Consider the following 27,898-nt stretch of genomic DNA (forward strand, 5'->3'; position numbering starts at 1 on the left):
TCCCTTCCTAATAATTCCTAACATTGTTTGCTTTCTAGACTGCTGCAGCACACTGAGCCGACGATTTTAAAGTATTATCCACTATGATGCCTAGATCTTTTTCCTGGGTGGTAGCTCCTAATATGGAACCTAACATCGTGTAACTACAGCAAGGGTTATTTTTCCCTATATGCAACACCTTGCACTTGTCCACATTAAATTTCATCTGCCATTTGGATGCCCAATCTTCCAGTCTAAAAAAACAAACCGGAAACCGATCCAATACTGCAGTAGCGACCAAAACAAAAGGATCAGTGAACACCAGGAGTTCTTTATTCTGCAAAGAACATCATAAAAAGCCTGACTCAGGCTGAGTTTCGCTCCTTTGAGCTGCTTCAGGGGCTATCAGAACAAAACAGATATAATCTCTTATAAAAACATATAAATACAAATAAAAACATATACACCATATAAACATAATGAAATCATACGAAATATAAAATCAAAATATTCAAGACAATCAACGAAAATTATAACTCGGTGACAAGAAACACAAATCTGATAAATGAGTAATGAATTGACATTCCTTCCTAATAACTGTGTAATTGTATATAAGCTTGTGTATTAAATTAAATGAACTGATGCAGTCTATTAAAAATTTAATTTTAATGTGTAAATACTTATCACATTTGATGTCAGTGGTGGCTCTGTACAGCAGTTCAGCTTCTCTGAGCATGCTTTGATGTTACACTGTCTCAAAGTGCTTTTTAATTTGTTACAATGTTTTTAATCCTGAGTAGGATAGTTTAATTTATTTTTTATACATTTGCAGCATGCTCAGAGAAGCTGAACTGCTGTATGGAGACAACCACTGGCATCAAATATGATAGGTATTTACATTTTAAAATTAATAAATTATTTTTAATAGACTGCATCAGTTCATTTAATTTAATACACAAGCATATATACAATTACACACAGTTATTAGGAAGGAATATCACAATTCATTACTCATTTAATTTAATATCAGACTATTTTTGTGTTGTCAGTTATAATTTTCGTTGATTGTCTTGAATATTTTGATTTTATATTTCTTATAATTTCTTTGCTTATATGGTGTATATGTTTTTATTTGTATTTATAGTGAGCCGTGCAGAGGCGGCCAACGGAAATGCAACACAAAAAAAAAGTGAAAGCAAAAATTGAAAAAGAAGCCGTCCAACTCATGCGGTGAGTGATGCGCCCCCTGAGAAGCTCTAGGCCTATCAAAAGGCGCGGGGAAGGGCTTTAAATCTTCGCGCCTCCCAGTGGTGTCGCGTGCCCGAAGGAGCGTGACCTAAGGGGCCTGCCCCTTAGTGTGCCCCAGAATAGGGCCCCCCCTAAGCCATCTGCAACCTTTACCTTAATCCTTCTATTACTACACCGGATCTTCACAGGCATCCAGCATTGCTCCAGTTTCCTCTAGCCTCTCTTAGCACTCATATCTTCCAGCAACCATCCAGCACTCATCTCTGCCAGCAACCATCCAAGTATCATTCTAAAAAAGTCACCATGCTTCAAACGTACCCCATCCCTATTATCTCACACCCATTCCTTAACAGAGATAAACTACCCACGCACAATCTTCAACGCTCAAAGAAATCATTGATTCCCATCATGATCTCTCCTCTAACCCAATTCCTGGGTCTCTCATTAATCACCCTAACTCTTCTCAACGCTCAATCCCTCACAAAAAATCACACTTGCTCAATGACCACCTCTTGGACACCCAACCTGATATCTGTGCTATCACCGAAACTTGGCTGCAAAACACAGATACAGCTCTAATCAATCAACTTTCAGTGCAGCTCTACGACTTCTCTCTACCTAGACTTAAAAAAAGAGGAGGCGGAATATTGTTAGCTGCAAAAAAAGAACTGAGACTATCCCATCAAGCCTTTAAATAGACTAAACTAGAAATTGGATTATTCAAATCCAATTGGCTACAAATATGTCTAATATATGCCCCCCCCCCGGACTCCTAGATTCTGACCCTTCTCCTCTCATCGAAATCATAGCCAAACACATCAATACAGACTCCCCAGCTATCATTTTAGGAGACTTCAACATCCATGTTGACTCCCCTTCTCCCACCTCCAACTGTGAAGCCTTCCTATCTTCTTTCCAGGCCATGGGCTTTAAGCAAATTATAAACAAACCTACACATAAAGCAGGTCACACTTTGGACCTCATATTTATAAATGAATCCATCTCACCCACTACCACCCCCACCTGTACCCCCATCCCCTGGTCAGATCATTCGTTGATATCTACGGAATTACCAATAAAGAAAAAACCGACTCCCATCATCCCTAATCTACTATCCATTTCAGAAAACCATGTTCCCTGGAAGACCTCAGCACCAGCCTTGCCAAGGACCTAACTAACTTGGACCTCTCTAATGCCGACACTGCTATGGACTCTTGGCTAAACATCACGTGCTCAGTAGCAAATAAAATGTGCCCCATGTCTTCCAAAGAAATCAATCCAGCCCGTCCTAAAAAAAAAACAGCCCCTTGGTTCTCAATAGAATTGAAAAAGCTCAAACAAGACCAACACAAAGAACAACGCTGGCGTAAGGACCCCTCCTCTATCTCTCAGGCCTCTTATAAAACTGATATGAACCATTACAGGATCACCATACTACATACTAAGAGAGATTTCTATGCCAAAAAAATACATAGCTTTCTGTACGACCCAAAACCATTATTTTCATATGTCGCAGCCCTCACCACTCCTGTTCCTCCAATCATCCCAGAACAAGAAGCCCAAAACAAATCTACGGAATTGGCCTTATTCTTTGATAACAATCAAAAATTTACTCGCACCTCTGACAACATCAAACACCCAGCCTCCACCTGTCCAAAACCCTTCCCCATTCATCCATAAACTAGAATCATTTGAACTCACATCCTCCCTGGAAATCGAATCTATAATCAAGAAAATGAAGCCTTCGTCTCATCCAACAGACCAAATACCTTCCAAACTCTTACTTACTATCCCGAACACCATAGCCAAACCATTGGCTGACATCATAAATTGCTCCCTAGCTCAAGGATCAGTCCCGGACTCATTAAAAACTGCTTCTCTGAAACCCTTACTAAAAAACCCCAACCTGGATCCAGCCAACCCCGTAAACTTCCGCCCCATTGCCAACTTAACTTTTATCGCCAAACTAATGGAAAAACTAGTCAACAACAGACTCACAGATTTCCTTGACTCCCACAACATTCGCTACCCTTCTCAATTCGGTTTCCGGAAATGCTTAAACACGGAATCACTCTTACTCTCGTTAACAGACAACATCCTGATGGGTCTTGACAAAGGCCAATCTTACCTACTGGCTCGTCTCGACATCTCAGCAGCATTCGACACAGTAAACCATTCAATCCTCATCAACCGTCTGGCGGAAATCGGCATCACAGGCTCTGCACTCATCTGGTTCAAATCCTTCCTCAATAACAGGAACTACAAAGTTAGAATAAACCACAAAGAATCCCACCCCGTCCCTTCCAATCAGTGAGTACCCCAGAGTTCCTCACTATCCCCTACACTGTTTAATATCTACCTGATACCACTATGCCAGCTACTAGAAAGTCTCAACCTTACCCACTTTTTATATGCTGGTGACGTGCAGATCCTAATCCCCATCACGGATCCCACCTCCAGCATCCTAAACTTCTGGAACAGCTGCCTTCACTCCATCAACCTCCTACTCTCTAGTCTCAATCTGGTTCTTAATACGTCCAAAACAGAACTCCTCGTCATCTCTCCCACTGATAATAACCCCCTTGTCAGCAACCCGACCATACCATTAATAAACCAGGTGAGAGACCTCGGTGCCATTCTGGACACCAGAATGAACTTCAAAAAGTTCATTAACACTACAAAGGAATGCTTCTATAAGCTACATGTTCCAAAACAGCTAAGACCTCTCCTACACTTTCATGATTACCGTTCAGTCCTTCAAGCCATACTGTTTTCAAAGATTGACTACTGCAACGCGCTACTGCTCGGCCTCCCCTCCTCCACAACTAAACCACTACAGATGCTACAAAATGCCGCAGCGAGGATCCTTACAAATTCTCATCGTAAGGACCACATCACACCGATACTTAACCTACACTGGTTACCCATCAATTATAGAATACTGTTCAAGAGCTTGACCATCATCCACAAAACCATCTATCATCACTCTTCAATCCAACTCAAAATCCCACTCGAACTCCATTGTTCCAAAAGATCGATCAGATCTGCATACAAAGGATCTCTCCAGGCTCCCCCAAACAAATCCTCCATCCACAACTCCATTCAAAAAAGAGCACTGTCCACTGCTGACCACATTATTGGAATTTACTACCCCTGGATCTACGCCAAAAATAATGCCCTCTCTCCTTCAGAAAGAAACTGAAAACTTGGCTGTTCTCTCAAGCCTTCCCCTGAAGAGTCACTCCCCAACTAGCAATGACTCTCACTCCTCTCCCTTATTACCTTTCCTCCTCTCCTGGATCCTATAACCACGCCCCTGTCCTCCCTCGCCCCTTTCTGAAGCCTCCACTGCCCCTTATCTAAAGGAACTGTTATGCTCGAACTGCATATTCAAATTAGCTGCTAAATCAGCACCCCTGGCTAATCAACTGTTTTTGCTATTATGCATTACTCCTAGTAACGTTATGTTAAACTAATTCTTTCTCTCTTAGTTGTCCTGAATTGTACACCCTGTTGATTGTAACCTCCTTTCTTCTAGTTAAATGGTTTCCCCTGGTTCTACTGTAAACCGGTACGATAAGACTTTGTCTTGAGCATCGGTATATTAAAAGAATTTAAATAAATAAAAATAAATTTATATGATTTTATGAGATTATATCTGTTTTGTTCTGATACCCCCTGAAGCAGCTCAAAGGAGCGAAACTCTGCTCGAGTCGGGCTTTTTATGATCTGTGCAGAATGAAGAACTCCTGGTGTTCACTGATCCTTTTGTTTTGGTCACTACTACAATCTTCCAATCTTGCAAGGTCCTCCTGTAATGTATCACAATCCGCTTGTGATTTGACTACTCTGAATAATTTTGTTTCATCTGCAAATTTGATAACCTCACTCGTATTCCTTTCCAGAAAAGCACCAGTCCAAGTTCAGATCCCTGAGGCACTCCATTGTTTACCCTTTTCCACTGAGAAAATTGACCATTTAATCCTACTGTTTCCTGTCTCTTAACCAGCTTGTAATCCACGAAAGGACATCGCCTCCTATCCCATGACTTTTTAGTTTTCTTAGAAGCCTCTCATGAGGGACTTTGTCAAACGCCTTCTGAAAATCCAAATTCACTACATCTACCGGTTCACCTTTATCCACATGTTTATTAACCCCTTCAAAAAAAATGAAGCAGATTTGTTAGGCAAGACTTCCCTTGGGTAAATCCATGTTGACTGTGTTCCATTAAACCATTTCTTTCTATATGCTCTACGATTTTGATCTTGAGAATAGTTTCTACTACTTTTCCTGGCACTGAAGTCAGGCTCACTGGTCTATAGTTACCCGGATTGCCCCCTGCAGCCTTTTTTAAATATTGGGGTTACACAATGGATGATTTTAATGATAGGTTACAAATTTTAACTGATAGATAAGAAATTTCATTTGAGTTCCTTCAGTACCCTAGGATGCATACCATCCGGTCCAGGTGATTTGCTACTCTTTAGTTCGTCAATCTGGCCTACTACATCTTCCAGGTTCACAGTGATTTCGTTCAGCTCTTCTGACTCATCACCCCTGAAAACCATCTCCAGATCTGGTATCTCCCCAACATCCTCATTTGTAAACACGGAAGCAAAGAATTAATTTAGTCTTTCTGCAATGGCCTTATCTTCCCTAAGAGCCCCTTTAACCCCTCTGTCATCTAATGGGCCAACCGACTCCCTCACAGGTTTCTTGCTTCGGATATATTTTAAAAAGTTTTTATGAGTTTTTGCCTCTATGGCCAACTTCATTTCAAATTCTCTCTTCTCCTGTCTCATCAATGTTTTACTCTTAACTTGACAATGCTTATGCTTTATCCTATCTTCTTCAGATGGATCCTTCTTCCAATTTTTGAAGGATTTTTTTTTGCTAAAATAGCCTCTTTCACCTCACCTTTTAACCATGACTGTAATCGTTTTGCCTTCCTTCCACCTTTCTTAATGTGTGGAATGCATATGGACTGCACCTCTAGGATTGTATTTTTAAACAATGTCCATGCCTGTTGAACACTTTTAACCTTTGCAGCTGCACCTTTCAGTTTTTTTTCTAACTATTTTCCTCATTTTATCAAAGTTTCCCTTTTGAAAGTTCAGTGTTAGAGCTGCAGATTTACTTATTGTCCCCCTTCCAGTTATTAGTTTATATTTGATCATTATGATCACTGTTGCCAAGTGGCCCCACGACAGTTACCTCTCACCAAATCCTCTTGTTTGTTCCTGAACCAATTGCTCCATGAAGCAGTCATTTTTACATCCAGGAACTTTGTCTCTAGCAAGCCCTGATGTTACATTTACCCAGTCAATATTGGGGTAATTGAAATCTCCCATTATTATTGCACTGCCAAATTGGTTAGCTTCCCTGATTTCTCTTAGCATTTAATCATCTGTCTGACCATTTTGTCCAGGTGGATGGTAGTATACTCCTATCACTATACTCTTACCCAAGACACATGGGATTTCTACCCATATAGATTCTGAGCATTTGGTCTCTTGTATGATCTTTTTCTCACAGGACAAGCAGGATGGTAGTCCTCACATATGGGTGACGTCACAGGACGGAGCTCAATCACGGAACACTTATCAAAGTTTCTAGAACTTTGACTGGCCCCTACTGGGCATGCTCAGCATGGCACTAACCCTGCAGCCAGCAGGGGTCCCCCTTCAGTCTTTTTTTTTTTCCACACAGCAGTAGCCTCGCGGTTAAGGAGCTCTGACCACATTCCTGACGGGAATTTCTTCACGGACTTCTTTAAGGTTAAAGTTGCCCCACAGGGGTCCCTCTTTCTTTACTCACCCGCAGTACTTCGGTAAGTTTTTTGCCGATTACAGTCGAGTTTGGCCCTCGCGGCCTACTGGCCGTCGACCGTACCGCGGCTCAATTTTTTCGCCATGGCGTCTGGTTTCCTTTGGTGCCCAGATTGTACGCTCACCATGTCTATTACAGACCTTCATAGAGTCTGTGTATTGTGTTTAGGTAGTGAGCATGACGTCCTGACTTGCACCAAATATGCCCTTATGACACCAAAAGGTCGCAAAGCCAGAATGGAGAAGATGGGACTCCTTTTCCGTGCTCACACCCTGACGCCGTCCATCGCATTGACGTCATCGGAACCGGCACTGTCTAAGTCGCACCACCATAGACAACTGTCCAGTGACCGCCCGCCATCGACGTCTTCACGGGCATCGACTCCCGTCCCTTCCCCCGAAGATCGAGGGGATCGGAGGGAGAAACATCGCCATCGGCATCGCAAGTCTCGGATCCTTGAGGAACCGAAGCCATCGACCTCGATACTGTCCGAACCTCCATCGAAGAAGCCCCGGCCAGGAGCGGCATCGTCCACTCCTGCGACTGAGACATCGAGGCAACCCTCATCCGATCGGGGTTTGGGAGTCGCGATTCCGCCTGTAAAGGTGGTCCCTCCGGCTCTGCCTCAGCCTCCCTCTTCAGTTACGGAGCCAGGTCTTGTTACCTCAGGTCTCCGGGAAGAACTGGACCAGCTGGTCCAGGAGGCCATCGACAAGGCGATGCAACGGCTCCAGGTCCCTCTGGCACCGACTCTGGCGCCGAGAGTGGAACCGGTCACAGACTCGATTCCAGCAGCGCTGGCACCGCTGCTTTCCCGGATGGAAGCGCTCATGACCGCCCTTCCACCGGTAATTCCTGGGTTGCCGACAGCCCCGGTGCGCTCCCCGATGACAGCTTTATCAGGAGGAGAAACACCGTTCCGCATTCCTCCTTCGGGAGTTGTGCCTCAACCATCGATGCCGTGTCGTCCCTTGCCACCAATTCATTCATCGGGGGCGAAACGCACATAGACACCATCGATACCTTTGATGCCGGCACCGATGCCCGCCAGGGCATTCTTGGTGCCCCCGGTGATTCCTTCGACTTTCTCGGAACCTCAGCCGGGACCTTCGGGTATCCAACCCCCTCCTGGTCCTACAGGTCAGCCCGCTGATCCTTATGATACCTAGGGGGGTTGATATGTCCACAGACACCGATGATTTACCTTCACCACCCTCTCCTACTGAAAGTAGAAAGCATTCTCCTCCAGAGGACCTCTCATCAATTTTGTGAAGGAAATGTCAGAATTGGTCCCTTTTCAGCTTCAGACGGAGCAAGATGACAGGCACCAGATGATGGAGCTTCTCCAATTCCTGGATACCCCTAAAGTGATCACTTCCATTCCAATTCATCAGGTTTTTCTTGACCTTCTAAAAAAGAATTGGGAGAATCCTGGATCCGTTGCTCCAGTACATAAAAAAGCTGACTCTACTTATCTCGTACAGTCAGCACCTGGCTTTCACAAACCTCAGCTTGACCCCCACTCAGTAGTGGTTGAATCAGCCCAAAAGAAAGCAAAAAGAACAAAGCCATACTCATCTATACCTCTATCAAAGAACACAAGTTCTTAGATAATATTGGTCAACGAGTATACTTAGGGGCCATGCTTATCTCCAGAATAGCTTATCAGCTGTACATGACCCAATACAATAGGGTCATTTTCAAGCAAATACAAGATTTCTCTGAAACCCTGCCTGAACAATTCCAACAACATTTTCAAACCCTTATAACTAAGGGCTTTGAAGCAGGAAAACATGAAATTAGAACAGCTTATGATATTTTTGACACTTCCACTAGAGTGTCTGCAGCTGCCATTTCGGCAAGATGCTGGGCCTGGCTCAATTCTTCTGATCTTCGCCCAGAAGTTCAAGAGACTTTCTTCCCTGCCCTGCTTAGGGGATAATCTATTTGGAGAACAAATTCAACAAATAGTTGCTGAATTAAAGGACCATCATTAGACCCTCAAACAGCTCTCATCGATACCTTCTGATTTCCCTTCTAAACAGCCCTTCAAGAAGGACTCTAAGAAACCATTCATCCGTACACGGAAGTATTATCCCCCACCAACAATTTATTTATTTTTATTTATTTATTTATTTATTTATTTAAAGTCTCTTCTATACCGATAACCGTTCGCACATCGCATCGGTTTACATCAAACAATTAACTTTTGGGCGTGGCCCTTACAAGTAACAGTCGAATAACTGAGTAAATATAAATACATGGAACTATAATAACATGACTACAATGTACAGTATATATAATAAGATAACAACAAAGTACAGTATATATACTCTAACAAGATCCAGACCGACGAGGCCTTATCAAAAATCTCAGCCTCGCCAGTCTCGAAAACAAAAACCGCAAGCAGCTCCCCAGCCAGGGCTTGCTTCGGGTTTTTGACTTTCACTTGGAGAGTGGAAGCCAGATCCCTCTACAAAGCATACCAGTGGGAGGTCGATTAGGTCACTTTCACGAAAAGTGGCACTCAATCACAACTGACCAATGGGTGCTAGCAATCGTTGCTCAGGGTTACCACCTAAACTTCTTAACTCTTCCACCGGACTCCCAACCTCTGCAAACATGGGGACTAACCAGCCACTCTGTCCTTCTGGAGCAAGAGGTTTCCCTCCTTCTCCAGTCAAATGCAATAGAACCTGTCCCTCTTTCACAACAAGGCCTAGGATTCTATTCCCGGTACTTTCTGATTCAAAAAAAGTCAGGAGGACTTCGTCCAATTCTGGACCTACGAGCCCTCAACAAGTACCTTCAAAGAGAGAAGTTCAAGATGGTAACCTTAGGCTCTCTTCTACCTTTGTTACAAAGAGGAGACTGGCTCTGCTCTCTAGACCTCCGAGACGCTTACACCCACATTGCGATAGCTCCGGCTCATCGCAAGTATCTCTGCTTTTTAGTAGGCCAAAAGCACTACCAATATCGAGTGCTTCCTTTCTGCCTAGCATCGGCACCACGAGTTTTCACCAAATGCCTCGTAGTTGTCGCAGCCTTTCTCAGGAAGGAAGGTGTCCATGTCTACCCCTATCTGGACGACTGGCTGATCAGGGCCCCAACCCAGCAAGTTGCTCGGTCCTCCCTGAACCTGATCATTCGCACTCTAATATCTCTAGGATTTCTCGTCAATTACGAGAAATCCTATTTACTCCCATCTCAAACCTTATCCTTCATTGGGGCAGACTTGGACACCTTACAGGCAAAAGCCTTTCTCCCTCAGCAGCGAGCTCAAACCCTCGTGTCTCTAGCTCACCAGTTGCAGTCTCAACACACAGTAACAGCTCGCCAATTCCTTGTCCTGCTGGGACACATGGCATCCTCAGTCTGTGACACCAATGGCCCGCCTGGCCATGAGAGTCAAGCATTAGACTCTGAGGTCACAATGGATTCAAGCCACTCAGCCTCTGTCAACCATTGTTTACATCACCTACACACTCCATCTATCTCTCGCCTGGTGGAAAGATCACACCAATCTCAGGGATTGCCCTTTTATCTCCCAGATCCTCAAATGATTCTCACCACCGACGCTTCCAACATCGGTTGGGGAGCTCATGTAAACAGTCTACAGACGTAAGTATCTTGGTCTCTAGAGGAAGCCAAACACCAGATAAATTTCCTGGAACTTCGAGCAATCCGATATGCTCTCAGAGCTTTTCAGGATTCCCTATCAAATCACGTAATCCTGATTCAGACGGACAACCAGGTGGCCATGTGGTACATCAACAAGCAAGGTGGCACAGGCTCCTTCCTTCTGTGTCAGGAAGCTGTGCAGATTTGGGCGGAAGCGCTCTCCTGCTCGATGTACCTCAGGGCCACCTACTTGCCGGGAGTGAACAATGTCTTGGCAGACAAACTGAGCCGTGTCTTCCAACCACATGAGTGGTCACTCAATCCATCGGTAGCGATCTCTCTCTTCCAGCAATGGGGGGGTATCCCCAAATTAGACCTCTTTGCGTCCCCTCAGAACCACAAAGTGGACAATTACTGCTCCCTAATTCGGAGCAAGCACTCTCGGCCCAGAGATGCATTCTCCCTCACGTGGGCAACTGGTCTGCTTTATGTATTCCCTCCACTTCCTCTTCTCTCGAAGACTCTCGTGAAGCTATGTCAGGTCAAGGGAACCATGATCCTGATAGCACCTCACTGGCCGCGCCTAGTGTGGTTTCCCATACTCCAGGATCTCTCCATCCGCAGGCACATTCCCTTGGGAACGGACCCGCATCTGATCACTCAAAACGACGGATGCCTACTCCATCCCAATCTTCAAGCCTTGTCCCTGACGGCATGGATGTTGAAAGGTTAATCCTTCAACCACTTAACCTTTCCGAATCAGTTTCTCGTGTCCTGATTGCTTCACGGAAGCCTTCTACAAGAAAATCTTATTCTTATAAATGGAAAAGGTACACATCATGGTGCACTTCGCAGTCCCTTGATCCCTTTTCCTGTCCAATCCCAAACTTCTTGGACTATCTCTGGCATTTATCAGAATCCGGTCTGAAGACCTCTTCCATTAGAATGCATGTCAGCGCAGTAGCCGCCTTCCATAAAGGAATCGGGGATGTCCCTATTTCGGGACAACCCCTCGTAACACGATTTCTTAAAGGCTTGCTCCATATCAAGCCACCTTTACGTCCTCCGGCCCCTTCTTGGGACCTTAACCTGGTTCTCGGTCGGCTCATGAGACCACCTTTCGAACCTCTCCACTCCTGTGACCTTAAATTTCTCACATGGAAAGTGTTATTCCTTTTAGCTATCACTTCTGCTTGCAGGGTTAGTGAGTTACAGGCCTTAGTCACCTATCCACCTTACACTAAACTCCTGCAGGACCGGGTGGTACTCACCCTAAATTTTTACCCAAGGTAGTTTTGGAGTTTCATATTAATCAATCCATCATACTACCTATCTTCTTCCACAGGCCTCACTCCAACCCAGGGGAACAGACTCTGCATACCCTTGACTGTAAACGGGCTCTAGCTTTCTATCTAGACCGTACAGTTGCACACAGGAAGAGCACTCAGTTATTCGTCTCTTTCCATCCAAACAAATTAGGGCAACCTGTGGGTAAGCAGGCTCTTTCCTCCTGGTTGGCGGATTGCATATCTTTTTGCTATCAACAAGCAGGCATTCCTTTTCAAAACCGTGTTAAAGCACACTCTGTGAGGGCCATGGCGACTTCAGTAGCACATGATCTGTGTTGCTACCTGGAGCTCACTCCATACTTTCGCAGCCCACCATTGCTTGGACAAAGCCAGAAGACAGGATTCCATCTTCGGCCAATCTGTCCTCCGTAACCTTTTTCCAACGTGACATACCAACACCCTTCCGCCTGCCCAATAGGGTTCCGGATGCCCTCTACCAAATTCCACCCCAGTTGTTGTGTCTGTTGCACGCCGTTGGGTACATTTGGTGCATGTTCGGCCATCCTCAGCTCCGGTACTCACCCATATGTGAGGACTACCATCCTGCTTGTCCTGTGAGAAAGCAAATGTTGCTTACCTGTAACAGGTGTTCTCACAGGACAGCAGGATGTTAGTCCTCAAGAAACCCGCCCGCCGCCTCGCGGTGTTGGGTTCGTTTTATTTTATTTTTCAACACTACCTGTAGCTTTCAAAACAAGACTGAAGGGGGGGACCCCTGCTGGCTGCAGGGTTAGTGCCATGCTGGGCATGCCCAGTAGGGGCCAGTCAAAGTTCTAGAAACTTTGATAAAAGTGTTCCGTGATTGGGCTCCGTCCTATGACGTCACCCATATTTGAGGACTAACATCCTGCTGTCCTGTGAGAACACCTGTTACAGGTAAGCAACATTTGCTATCCTGTTGGACTCATACCCTCCCGGACAAAAAGTGCCACACCCCCACCAAGTTGACCCTCTTCATCATTGCGATATAATTTGTACCCTGATATAGCACTGTCACATTGGTTATCCTCCTTCCACCAAGTCTCTGTGATGCCAATTATGTCAATCTCATAATTTGCTGCTATACACTCTTAACTCTCCCATCTTATTTCTTAGACTTCTGGCATTGGCATGCAGACATTTCAAAGTGTGGTTTTTTTGTAGTAACCTGCTTTTCAGTTGTTAGGGATAATTCAGAAATCATTAGCTTCGGTGATTTTTTACATATAGGCACATGGACTAATTTTGCTTTTAATGGAACTTCTCTGTTGGGATGCCCTAACTCTCCTGTTGCATTAGTATCCTTCAAGGATACATTTCTCCGAACCATGCACTGCTGAGTGACTGTCTGCTTTCCCCCTTGTTCTAGTTTAAAAGCTGCTCTATTTCCTTTTTGAAAGTTAGTGCCAGCAGCTTGGTTCCACTCTGGTTAAGGTGGAGCCCATCCTTTCAAAAAGTCTCCCCTTTCCCCAAACGTTTCCCCAGTTCCTTACAAAGCTGAATCCCTCTTCCCTGCACCATCGTCTCATCCATGCATTTAAACTCTGGAGCTCTGCCTGCCTCTGGGGACCTGCACGTGGATCAGGAAGCAGTTCAGAGAATGCCACCCTAGAGGTTCTGGATTTCAGCTTCCTAACTAAAATCTTAAATTTGGCTTCCAGAACCTCTCTCCCACATTTTCCTATGTCATTGGTGCCCACATGTACCACGACAGCCGGCTCCTCCCCAGCACTGTCGATAATCCTATCTAGGTGACGCGTGAGGTCTGCCATCTTCGCACCAGGCAGGCAAGTTACCAGGCGGTCCTCACGTTCACCAGCCACCCTGCTATCTACATTTCTAATAATTGAATTACCAACTATGATGGCTGACCTAACCCTTCCCTCCTGGGCAGTAGCCCTGGGAGACTTGTCTTCAGTGCGAGAGGACAATACATCACCTGGAGAGCAGGTCCTTGCTACAGGATCACTTCCTGCTACACCAGGGTGATGTTCTCCTACTGGGAGACCTTTCTGATCCAAGGCAGCACTGGGGCTGCCAGACTGGATTTGGGACTTGGCTACTATGTCCCTGAAGGTCTCAATGTACCTCTCTGTCTTCCTCAGTTCCTCCAAGTCTGCTACTCTAGCCTCCAGAGATCGGACTCGTTCCCTGAGAGCAAGGAGCTCTTTGCACTGAGTGCACACATACAATCTCTCACCGGCGGGTAAAAAATCATACACGTGACACTCAATACAAAAGACTGGAAAGCCCCCCTCTTGCTGCTGGACTGCTGCCTTCATCTTAGTTTTATTGAGTTCCTAGTTAAGTTTAGGATACTAAGAGAGCTGGAATGAGAGTACTTTAAATTTACAGGTGAATTTACTATTTAATCAGCTAGTGTCCTACAAGGGGATGGTTAAACTTTCAGTAAGGGCTGGTACAATAGAATTATTTAGATAAGACCCTGATTGATTATTAATGAGCATTTCTCGTGCTTAAAAATCAAGGGTTGAGTGGGTGGGAAAGACAGACACTAGAATTAACTATCTCTGGCTTGCTTATTACCTCAGACACACACAAACTCTAAAGAATATATCCCTTAATTTCACCTTTCACCAAACTTTTATAAGCCCAAGAATTTCTGAAAGCTATACTTACCAATCCTGTTTAATCACCGCTAAATTAATCTTCAGTCAGTTAATGGAAGGATTAACGGCGCACGCTTCCGGTCCTCCTCTACTGCAAAGGGTGCGGGGCCTCTGGAAGGTGGGGCTGTGGAAGTCCATCTCTGAATCGCTTGCGGTGACCTCTGGACTCCTCTCCCGGGGGATGCTGGGAGGAGTATGCAGATGTGCCTTCCGGTCCTCCTCTATTGCCAGGATGGGTTCCTTAAGGGCTTGACCTTTAACTCCTTGAAAGGTGCAGGTGGCAGATCCTGACCCTGCAACCGAGGTGAGGTGAATGGTAGTCCCTTGTCGGCCCATTTTGATGTAGTCTGGTTTTTGATGGAGGAGAAGCATCCTTGTTCTCCCTTATGGTTGCCAGTGCTCTTATGGAGCCTTAATCTGGGTTCTAGAACTTTTGGGCAAGTTTTACTTTTTGGCCACTGTGTCCTCTCCTTGAAGTTAGAGTTTGAGGACTGTTATGGCAATCTGTGCTGCAGGCTATTCGGCCGTCTTCAGGGCAGTTCAGCTTTAGTCTGTTTTGTTGTTTTTTTTTTGCCGAAAGTGGTCTGAGTTTCACTTGGATCAGTCAAATTTCCCTGCCAATGCTGGGCAGGGAGAGAGTTGAACGATATCTTCTGTTGCAGACCTTGGATATCTAGAGGTATCTGAGGTAGTTTAAGGTTTCTAAACATCTCAAGAACCTCTCAAGAACAGTGACTGCCTGCTTGTCCATGGTGATAGTAAACAGGGTGAGTGGTAGTCATGGGCAGAGCTTAGATTTGTTGTCTCCTGTTTTGCTGAGCTATGATGTGATCCTCCATTAAATACCTTTCAAATGTTGCTGCCTGGATGCGCAGACCTGGGAGGATGTAGCCTTGAGTGTGGGTTGGACAGAGGGCAGCCTCCCGCCCTATTCGGGAGTAGCTTTGGAACATCCAACTGGTGTGGATTAACATGTCTGAATGCTAAGAAATTAGAAATTACTACTTCCTGAATTCCCTTTTGTTTAGTAAAGACAGGTTAATTCACCTTCTGCCCTTGGCTGCTGGTCTGTGGTCCTATTGTGCTCCTGAGTGGCTGAGTTTCCGGGGATGACTGGTTTCAGTTTTCATCCCTAGAATAGTGATGTTACGCTTTCAGAGCTCAGTGTTCCCTGTTATCTGACTGCTTGAATTGGTTGTCTAATATTTGTCCATAATTGGCTTTTGCAGAGAATACTGGCAGGCTGATGTCAGTTCAGGGGTGTGTATATATTGCAACATCAGCTTTGTTCAGTCTCCATCTGCTGGTAGAGGTGCATAACCCACTGTTGGGATTAACCTGTCTTTACTAAAGAAAAGGAAATTATCAGGTAAGCACTAATTTCATTTGAAAAGTTGTCTGCCTAATGTGGTGATCTATTAGTGAAAATGTGTTGATATTCTGTTTACATATTTGGATTTCTAGTTTGCCTTTCTAAATAATGCTCAAGGTAACTTACAGCATGTCTCTGCTCCAAGGGGCTTACAATCTAAGTGGGTACCTTTTTAGGCATGGAGAGAGAGACTGCTACCATAGAAGTCAGTAAGAGCATCAGTGGGAGAAGCGGGATTTGAAACCTGGTTTTCCCGTCGATAGCAGGGCTGAATTAGCCATGCTGTCATGGGATCTGTCAGTCAGGTCTGGGAGGCGGAGCTTTACAAAGCAGAGATTAGATTTTAACTCTCTGGGGCTGAGCGTGTTCCTGCTCAGGAAAGTAACAGATTCTCCTCAGTCTGTTTTTTTTCCGTGACCGGGATTGCACGCGGGGCTGACTTCTCCTCAGCATTTTCTATTTTTATTAAAATGTCAAAGCCGGGGTTTAAACCCTGTACCTGTTGGAAGGTAATGTCTGTCACGGATGGCCATGATCAATGTTACCGATGCCTGGGACCAGAGCATTATTTACAAAACTAATTTTTGTGCTCAAATGTCCCCAAGAGAACGGTCCTACAAAATGTTTGAACTTTTCACGTTTTCCGAGCCATCGGAAGCTCATTCTTCACCAGGTCCCTCGTTGACAGTGGCTCAGTCACAGAAAAGAGCATTGTCGTGGGATCCTCAGCCCTCCAGGCTTGGAGGTAGGGACTTACCGAGCTGACATAGGCCTTCGGATCCGAGAGGACCGAAAGAGCCTCGGCAATCGGCGTAGGACTCAATGGTGCCTAAATCTTCGGTGCAGTCAACTTATGCGCCTGAAGTACCTTCTGCGTCCAAATCACCATTGGCGCATAATACTTCTGAGCCCGAATCGACAACGGCGCACAAGACACTGGCACGCACGACGCAGGAAGCATATGTGCATACGGCGCCGGAGACGTCTGTGCGCACGGCGCCGGAACCACCTGAAGAGAGCTCGGCGCCGAACAACGGCGCTGAAACCATCTGAGCGCACGGCGTCGACTTCTGCGCACAAGTCGGTATATGCGCACAACTTACAAAAAACATCGGCGCACTCGACAACACACAGATTGACGCATAGTAGACTACAAAAGTCCAAACAAATAGATCATTCAATACCACATGGGGTAAAACGAAGACATCAGTCTCCAGATGTACCTCATTCCACCTCTTCAGACTCTACAGAGGTGAAGTCAAAACGAATCAAACGATCACTGTCTGGAGATGGAACCCGTACAGGATCATCGTCACACCATCACCATTGGCGGTCATGCCACTCAACGTCAAAAAGCTGCGCAGACAAGATACATGGGCAGTGAGCCCTTCCACTTCTCGGTCATCTCAGCCACGAAGTGTAGATTCCTTATCTCGTAGACAATTAATACAAATCACTTCCTCTGCTGCATCTTCGTCCTCAGATAATTCTGTTAAGACTACAGAGGGCAAGGTGAGGAACAAGTATAAGGTACCAGCTACTTCCGCTAAGATTCCTACTGTACCACCTAAAACAAGTGAACTACCAAAACAATTTGGTCGTGCAGCAATGCCTCCTCATACAAAAGAGGCATTTCTTCAATTATCCCAATCATTGGCAGGGTTTTATGAAACTCTTCAGTCATCTTTTAAGATGTCTAATGAACTATCTGTGAGTTCTCCAGAGCACAATATACATACCTCTAGAGAACCGTTGGTGGAGCCTCCGGCATCCCCAATGACGAAACGACCAATTCAACAACAAGATACCCCAATAGATTCTCTATCTCCACAAACCTCCCCGTTGTCATCTACTCAATTCCCATCTGATCCACAAGAACAACCACAGGAACCATATTCTCTTCCAGAGGACCTGACATACCCAAAATGTTTAGAAAAATTGGGCACAATACTACATCTCGTGGTCCAAAAGGAGACGGACCCTAGGTCAGAAACCTTTGGTCTCCTAAAGATTTTCGATGCTCCGGGAGAACCAACATCTCTCCCACCGCACAACTTATTACATTCTGTCTTACAGAAGTCGTGGGAAACACCTTACTCTCTATCAGCGGTTTCCAAGAAAAATAAAATTCCGTATGCGAAAGACATTGCCTTACTCTATACCACAACTACCACATGCTTCAATTGTGGTAGAGTCTGCAATGCAAAGATTCAAAAAATCAATCGCATATCTCATATCCACCAGGCGAAGACAACAGGTGTTTAGATGACTTTGGCAGGAAGTTGTATCACAACTCAATGTTGAACGCCCGCATTATGCACCATCAATTCTATATGGTACAATACCTATATGAGTGCATACAAGCCACGAAAGGCATGCTTTCCTCAACGGCTGATCAGGTATTTATTTATTTAGCATTTTTTAATATACCGAGGTATAGCAGGGTTGCCTTCACTCCGGTTTACATACAAAACAACTTGTTACATTGAACGATATTTGAAATTTTAAAAATTAACAATAATGAGAGATGGCATAACTAGGAGAATGAAAGAACAAGATAAACACAGGGTAGATACACTGAATAGATGAACAGAGATATCTGAGTACATCGTAAAAAGGAGGCATCTGTAGCATGAAACAGGGGAGGTACCACTGCCTCTTCATGATATGGAGGAGTGTTCGCGACACCACCTACGATCAATATATGAGGCATTTGAAACATCTTCTAGGGCATCTGCAACAGCCATAGCAGCCCGTAGGATGACATGGTTACGCTCTAGTACGATACGAGAAACTAACGAACATCCCGTGTAGAGGAGACAACCTGTTCGGAGAACAGTTTCAATCAACAGTTGGAAAATTAAAGGAGGAAGCTCTAGCAGTCCAATCCTTAACGTCACAATCTCACTACTCGACCATGCGTCGTTACGTGGGATCTACACGTAGACAATCCTATAATCGTAGGCCTTACAGGTCTTATCAATCTTTTCGTACACAGACGTATCCATCTTACCAGCGTCCTCCGCTGCAACAAAACACGACTCAACATAGGGGTAAACCACGTAACCAGAGACAGCAAACACAACAACCGTCTACTGCAGTAACATCAATGCCGTCTTTTTAATAAATCAAGCACCACCTGGCAGAACTCATTCTTGCCTGGCAGCCTGGGAGAGAATAACAACCGATCAATGGGTTTTAGAAATAGTACGACATGGCTATCAACTCCAATTTACCACAAAACCCATACTACCTCACTTTTCCACTCTCAAGAGTCAAAGCTTCCAACCACAACTGGGGGAGGAGATTTGCTTTGCTTTGCTTTGCAAACAGCAAGCCATTTGAATTTTCCCGAAAACCCAAAAAGCAGGATTTTATTCCCCATACTTCCTCATACCCAAAACGACGGGTGGACTTCGCCCCATATTAGATCTACGGGAATTGAACAAATTCCTGACCAAAGAGAAATTCAAGATAGTATCGTTGAAATCGATCTTACCTCTGATTCAACCCAACAATTGGATGTGTTCCATTGATCTGAAGGATGCGTACACACACATTCCAATCCATCCATCCTCTTGGCATTACCTATGCTTTCGCTATGGCCATCAACACTATCAGTACAAGGTTCTTCCCTTTGGACTATCGGCTGCACCCAGGGTTTTTACCAAATGCATGGTTATGGTGGTGGCTTATCTCAGACAACAGGGTATGACCATCTTTCCATATCTGGGCGATTGGCTAATAATAGCCTCGACCCCGGAGATCTTACTCTATCATCTCCGGGTGATAACAGTGCTTACAGGAATTGGGACTAGTGATCAATTTTCAGAAATCACATCTCCAACCAACACGACTACAGTTCATAGGAGCAGGCCTGGACACTGTTCGCAATCGGGCATATCTCCCAACAGAAAGAATAATACAAATATGTCAACTTTTCTACTCATTGAACAACACTCATAGGCTTTCGGCGAGACAAATTTTGGTAGTCCTCGGCAATGTGGCGGCGGTTATTTTCACGCTTCCCAACACAAGGCTACACATGAGATGCCTGCAATGGGGACTAAAACGTCAATGGAGACAACACAACCGTTGACACAGAAGTTATCGTTGACCTCAGAGTTGAAACAGGACATAACATGGTGGCTTCTAGAATCCACCCTGTCCAAAGGAGCATTATTCAGTCCTCCTCCTCACAACGCAGTCTTAACCACAGATGCGTCTTGCAAGGGATGGGGAGCACATCTCGATTTACGAAACCCAGGGGTTATGGACAATCTACGAGCAGTCCCTGCAGATAAATCTATTAGAGCTCAGAGCAATTCGAAATGTGCTACAATGTGGAACAATATGCCCTCGGAGCTGCGCCAGGAACCTTGCCACCGAAAATTTAAACATAACCTAAAAACATGGCTGTTTAGAAAAGCCTACCCTTGAAGGATGGGACTCATGCAAATTACATACATCGCTGCTCAACCTCTTCCTGATTCCTCCCCCCTACCTTGCCTTTCCCTACCTGTATTATTCCCGAGAAAAAACTCCCTACAGGAAAGACTTTAATTATTTAAGTTATCATTGTTACACATATGTATATGATATTTATATTCCTAGTTAACTGTTAAACAAGCGTTTGGCTTTTTCCACTTATGTTTATTGTAAAGCCTATGGCTGAATTACTGTTTGCTGTAAACCGAGGTGATGTGCATTATGTGCCGCGGTATATAAAAAACTATAAATAAATAAGTGTTTCAAGATCACTTAAAGGGCCGCAGAGTCATGATCTACACAGACAATCAAGTAGCAATGTTTTATATCAACAAGCAAGGAGGGTCCGGTTCATGGCCCCTTTGCAAGGAGACCCTGACAATCTTCAAACATGCTCACCAATATTGCATACATCTGCAAGCAACTTACCTACCAGGAGTAGCAAATACAAGAGCGGACAGGTTAAGCCGCATCTTTCATCCTCATGAATGGACACTCAATTCGGAGGTAGCCCAAGACATTTTCATGCAATGGGGGACACCTGCGATGGATCTCTTTGCAACAGAAATCAACACTCAGGTTCCCAAATTCTGCTCGATAAGACCAAGTCAGTTCAGAATCGCCCAAGATGCCTTCCTCATTCTGTGGACGCCAGGCAACCGTGGTATAGTTTTCTTCTCACTGTCCACGGACCACATTCGATTACCGAATCGCCCAGATCTTCTCTTCCAAGATCAAAGAACGCTTCTACACCCGCTACTCATCTCTCCATTTAACAGCATAGAGATTGAGAGGCTCCTTTTAACAGAACAGGGAGTTTCCACTTTGGCACAATCCATTTTGTTAGAATCCAGGAAACTTTCAACGAGGAAAAACTATAGCTATAAATGGAAACGCTACTCTACCTGTTGCAATTCTAACGGTGTACCACCTTTAGACTGTTCACCTGAGTTACTCAAGGATAATTTGCATACTGTACACAGCTGGTCTGGCAACCTCATCCATCAGGGTTCATCTCAGTGCCATAGCGGCATATCACAGACCACTTAACAATATTCCTATTTCCAATCACCCCTTACTATCTCGTTTCATCAAGGGGTTAACTCACCTTCGCCCTTCGCCCTCCGATCTCCCAGCCTCCAGTTCCATGGAACCTCAACATAGTTCTTGAACAGCTCATGTTTTTCCCGTTTGAACCCACGGACTCGGCACACATTAAATACCTCATGGAAGGTGGTATTCCTCGTGGCAGTAACATCAGCACGACGAGTCAGTGAATTACAGGCCTTGGTCCATTATTCTTTGTATTTATAGTTTCATCACCAGAAGGTGGTTCTCTGAACTCACCCACCCTTTCTACCAAAAGTGGTTTCTCAATTCCATCTCAATCAGACCATAGAACTGCCCACCTTTTTCCCTAAACCTCATGCAAATGACACGGAAAAATTACTGCATACACTAGACTGCAAAAGAGCTTTAGCATACTACAAAGAGAGAACAAACTCGGACTCCAATGTTTCTCTGCTCTGTCTCTTTTGTGACTCTAAGGCGCCTGGACTACCGGTGGCTAAACGCACCATCTCCAGCTGGATAGCACAGTGCATCAAGTTCTGCTACGACAAACAGAACCTACAGCTACATTCTGTTCCCAAAGCTCATCAAGTTAGAGCAGTGGTGGCCACCTTGGCACACCTTAAACATGTACAACCCATTGACATTTGTAAGGCAGCTACATGGTCCTCGCTTCATACCTTCACATTGCACTACTGCCTTGATCAACAAGCAGCCACTGATGCAAAGATGGGGCACGCAATACTGCAATCTCTTTCCTCTTGTACATGGTGAATGCCACACTGTTCATGATCACGTACAAACATATATACCATAAACAACGTGATTGGGAGCTTGGGACTCCCATGACAGCATGGCTAATTCAGCCCTGCTATCGACGGGAAAAAGCAAGTTTGCTTACCGTAAATGGTGTTTCCGTAGATAGCAGGATGAATTAGCCATGCTGTCCCACCCTCATCCCTGGCAGTCACCGTCTTTCCAAACTACAGCTTAATTTCAGACTGAGGAGAATCTGTTACTTTCCTGCGTGGGAACACACGCGCAGCCGCAGAGAGCTAAAATCTAATCTCTGCTTTGTAAAGCTCCGCCTCCTGGACCTGATTGACAGATCCCATGACAGACAGCATGGCTAATTCATCCTGCTATCTACGGAAACACCATTTATGGTAAGCAAACTTGCTTTTCACTGGTTCTCAGTGCAGTCTTAACAGCTATGCCACTCCTTTTTTTTTTTTTTCTGCCAAAACAAATTTGAATTTAAGAAAGATCTTAAAAATCACAATTTTGTATGTAAAAACTCTATTGTAGGTACTATTCTGTTTCTGTGGAAGGTTATGTGACAATTGAGTTCGTAAACCATACTTATCACATTTAATGCCAAATTTTTGTTTTTAAGGTACCAGGAGCTTAATTGGCTCAAAAGTTAGAGTTTACAGCTTGGATGCCTCAACGCAATGGTTTGCAGCAACAGTTGTTAATGGAAATCCAAGCACAAGAACTTTAGAAGTTGATTGTGAGCAGGTAAGCAAATCTCCATATTAAAATTGATAGAAGATGAGAAGTTTGCACATCTTATTTTATTTTCTGTGCTAGTATCTTTTCCCGTCGATAGCAGGGCTGAATTAGCCATGCTGTATGGGAACTGTCAATCAGGGCCCGGGAGGTGGAGCTTCATAGCAGAGTGAAGATCTTTGATCCTCTGCGGCTGCGCGTGGGTTCCCGCGCAGGAATCAACGGTTCTCCTCAGTCTGTTTTTTTCCGCGCGCGGGAGTGCACGCGGAGCCGCCTTCTCCTCAGAAGAAAACGTCATAATGTCTAAAAAACAGTCAGGTTTCAAACCGTGCCCTTGCGGTAAGATCATGTTAGTCACCGACGGGCATGATCGCTGCTACCGCTGTCTTGGGCGCGAACACCCTCAATCTGACTGCGAACATTGTGAAAAGATGTCACCCAGAGCTCGTCGGCACAGAAGTTACCGCTGGCTGGAGCTGCCGTTAGAAGACAAGGCATCCACCACACACTCGTCCCCGGGACCCAAATCAAAATCTTCTACCTCTACGAAGAGAGCGGCTTCCTGGGACCCTCAGTCTCCGAAGATACGTGAGGCTAAAAGGAAACCCAGAGACTATGGAGACCAGGGATCTGGTCTTCAGGCCCAAAGAATTGATGACGGGAAACAGAAGCCTTTCAAGTTGTCTGAGCCCTGTTCCCAAAGGCCTCTACAGGACAATCCGGTAAGGGTCTTGATACTTTCAACGGCCACGGAGCCGAAACCGCGATCGGTACGCACTACAGCTACGAGCCGGCGCACAAAGGGCCAAAAACGGCACTGCAGAGCTCGGAGCCAGAGCAGAGGTCATCGGAGCCGGCACCGGGGAAGTCGCGGCTGGGGCTGGAAACCCAATCGGCGCCGAAAAAGTCACACTCTATGCTGAGTACGTCGCAATCGGCGCCGAAGACACATCCGGCGCCGAAGACAGTGGAAGCGGAGAGGAAAAAATTAAAGACTATTTCCGGACCCGAACCATCGGAGCAGTCGGCGCAGCATCCGGCGCCGGGGAATACATCTACCTCCAAGCAAAAGTCCTTGGACCCTAAGCGGCGCACCATAAAGGTAAAGCCTAGCGGGGCAGTGCAGACTAAAACTGCATCAACAACGCCGCTTCCGGAACCGATCAGACCGGAACAAAAGGAATAATCCAGTCAAGACCACAAAGACCCTCTCCAGAGGTCGGAATATGCCCACTCGATATCAATTGGAGATACACGGGGGCATACGCCACGAGCTAAATCTCCACGAACGGAGAAGCACTCGGGCAGGACACCATGTTCGGACAAGGATTCCAGGGGTAGCAGAACTTCCTCTGCAAGAAAGAGACATCGCCACTCTAACTCATCACCCTCCCCTGGTCGAGACCAGGGGCAATCTAAGAGGCATCATGGGTCACATCACGGAAGGGGAAAATCTTCTTCCTCATCCTCCCATTACAGGAGTAGTTCTAACCGCTCTTACTCGTCCTTACAAAGAGTTATTCCTATTTCCTCGTCTCGGTCTCCCAGCAGTACACACACGGTGCAGTCCAAAGGTCACCATGATGCGAACTGGAGTGATCAATCAGATCGGGAAAAGGATGCTAATCCTCTCCCTTCGGAGTTAACACAATTCGCACAACGGCCCCCAATGCCACCGCATACTTCAAAGGCTTTTTGGGACCTCACACAATCCTTAGCAGGATTCTTTGAATCCCTGCAATCATCGTACACTTTACCACCAGAGTCTACTACCCCGGCAGAGACTGCACACACTCCACCACAAACTCAACAGGATGTTCCATCCACTTTATCCCACTCTCCACCAATTTATCCAGTTTCTCCTTCTCCTCACAGAGATTCCATATAGGCACATTCCTCGCCTTCTTCATCTACAGGTTATCCATCTGATCCACCTGAACAACCGGCAGAACCATATCCCCCCCGGAAGATCTCACGTACCCTAAGTTTGTTGACAAAATGGGTAATATCTTAAAACTGGATATACAAAAATTACCGGAGCTGAGGGCAGAGACATTTGGGTTACTCAAGATTTTCGATGCCCCGGGGGAGCCGTCGGCTCTTCCACCACACGCAGTGTTGCATGGAGTACTACAAAAGTCATGGGATACGCCCTATGCTTTGCCGGCGGTATCTCGGAAGACTGACTTGAAATTTAAATTACAAAGGCCTTCTACATACGCCATCCCTCAGTTACCACATGAATCCATAGTGGTAGAATCGGCACTTCAGAGGTCTCGAAAAACAAAATCACATGCATCCGCCCCTCCAGGAAAGGACAATAAATGCCTGGACGACTTTGCGAAACGGGTCTATCAGAATGCAAAGCTTACGGCTCGTATTCATCACCATCATTTCTACATGGTACAGTACATGTACGAATGCCTACAGGCCACCAAGGGCATGTTCACGGCTTTGGGAGAGGGCATTCCGTCCCCGATATCAGACATGGAGGAGTGCACTCGTCATATGCTGAGAGCGGTTTACGAAGGATTCAAGAATTCATCAAGAGCGTCAGCTATGGCGATAGCTGCCAGACGTCTAGCATGGCTTAAGGCTAGCGCCATTAGAGAAGATCTACATGAAAAACTAGCTAACTTGCCATGCTCGGGTGATAACCTCTTTGGAGACCGTCTGCACGATACCGTTAGTAAACTGAAGGATCAGGCGCTAGCGGTTCAATCACTTGCAGCTCCAACGTCTGCGAAACGATTCTTTACTTCCTCTCGCAAACAACCATTCTCCAGAAGACCGTACAGGACTTACCAGAACTTCAGAACGCAATCCTATACACCCTACCATAGACAAACAAACAATAATCCTCCTCAACAACAGAGGAGGGGCAAACAACGTGCACAACGCCAGCCACAACAACAGACGGCAGTCCCAGCTAAGACTGTGCAGTCTTTTTGAGCCCACTGCCACCCTCCTTGCCAGAACATCCCCCGGGCAGGATAATCGCTTGCTATGCCGCATGGCAAACTTTCACAACAGATTAGTGGGTTCTAGACATAGTTCAAAATGGATATCAGTTACACTTCCTCTCCAAACCCACCACTCCACACTTTCCCTGCAAAGGGGAAATCCATTCCAACCCCAGCTGGCCCAGGAGTTGACCACCCTTCATCAAAAGGCGATCCACCCGATCCCTCGGGAATCGAAGGGCCAGGGGTTCTACTCCCCATATTTCCTCATTCCAAAGAAGTCCGGGGGCAATCGGCCCATTCTGGACCTCAGAGAACTCAACAAGTGCCTAGTCCGGGAAAAGTTCAAGAATGGTATCCCTAAAGTCCATCCTGCCCTTACTGCAACACAAGGATTGGATGTGTTCTATAGACCTCACGGATGCGTACACGCACATCCCGATCCACAAATCCTATTGGCAGTACCTATGTTTCCAGTACCACAACCAACATTATCAATACAGGGTCCTACCCTTTGGACTTTCGGCAGCACCCAGGGTATTCACCAAGTGCATGGTGGTAGTGGTGGCCCATCTTCGCTTACAGGGACTAACTATATTTCCTTACCTCGACGACTGGCTGATAGTAGCGTCGGATCCGATCCTCTTGAAATCGCATCTCAACATAGCAATAACCTGTTTACAGCGACTAGGATTAATCATCAATTATCCAAAATCCAAGATACAGCCCTCACAAATTCTACAATTCATAGGAGCGCGACTGGACACACGTCAGACCAGGGCATTCCTACCGGAGGAAAGGAAACTAGTGATGTGCTCTTTGCTCCTATCCCTACAGAGCCCACAATCTGCCACAGCCCGAACCATACTGCGAGTTCTGGGACACATGGCTGCGGCGAACTTCACAGTTCCAAACACGAGGTTACACATGCGACTCCTACAGTGGGGACTAAAACGTCAATGGCGACAACACACGCAATCTTTACGCAAAACAGTACGTTTAACCACCCAGATGAGACGGGACATCACTTGGTGGCTCAAAGGGCCGACGTTGAGCAAGGGAGCTCCGTTCCACCCCCAGCCGCACAATGCAGTCCTCACAACAGACGCCTCTTGAAAGGGCTGGGGAGCTCATCTTGGACTTCCTGGAGACACAGGGTCTTTGGTCGCCAACCGAACAGAAATTACAAATAAACCTCTTAGAGCTCAGAGCGATTCGCAACACCCTGCTCACCTTTCAAGAGTATCTACGGGGTCGGAGAGTAATGATTTACACGGACAACCAGGTTGCCATGTTTTATATAAACAAGCAAGGCGGGTTGGGTTCATGGCCTCTCTGCAGAGAGACTCTACAGATTTTCTCTCACGCTCACAAGCAGTCAATTCACCTTCAAGCCACGTATCTGCCTGGGATAGCAAACACAAGAGCGGACAGACTAAGCTGCATCTTTCACCCTCACGAGTGGAGATTGAATCCCGAAGTTCTTCAGGAAATCTTCAACAGTTGGGGAACGCCAACTATAGACCTATTTGCCACGGAAGCGAACACTCAACTTCCAAAGTTTTGTTCCATCCGACCCAGCCCGTCCAGGTTAGCTCAGGATGCGTTTCTGATTCCTTGGGCGTCAACTCTTCTATATGCCTTTCCGCCGATTCCATTACTCACGAAGACAATACAAAAATGCATCGCGGACGGCAGTCAACTCATTTTCATTGCGCCAGCTTGGCCTCGGCAACCATGGTACAGCTATCTCTTACATCTGTCAACAGCAACCCCAATCCGCTTCCCAGACCGTCCAGACCTTCTACTCCAGGACGATGGCCTACTCATTCACCCGCTCCTCTCCTCCCTCCATCT

General features: G+C 45.7%; 1 protein-coding gene across 4 annotated transcripts in view; it reads left to right on the plus strand.

The window, feature by feature from the left end:
* Positions 1–27,898, plus strand: part of KDM3A (lysine demethylase 3A) — a 546,931-nt gene that overhangs the window by 107,271 nt on the left and 411,762 nt on the right. For all 4 annotated transcript variants that reach the window (XM_029592841.1, XM_029592851.1, XM_029592832.1 and 1 more), the window contains one exon: positions 22,963–23,087. In XM_029592841.1, the coding sequence (XP_029448701.1) occupies positions 22,963–23,087 (125 nt within the window). The remainder of the gene's footprint in view (positions 1–22,962; positions 23,088–27,898) is intronic.

Source organism: Rhinatrema bivittatum, chromosome 1, assembly GCF_901001135.1.
Source record: "Rhinatrema bivittatum chromosome 1, aRhiBiv1.1, whole genome shotgun sequence".
Taxonomy (NCBI): Eukaryota; Metazoa; Chordata; class Amphibia; order Gymnophiona; family Rhinatrematidae; genus Rhinatrema; species Rhinatrema bivittatum.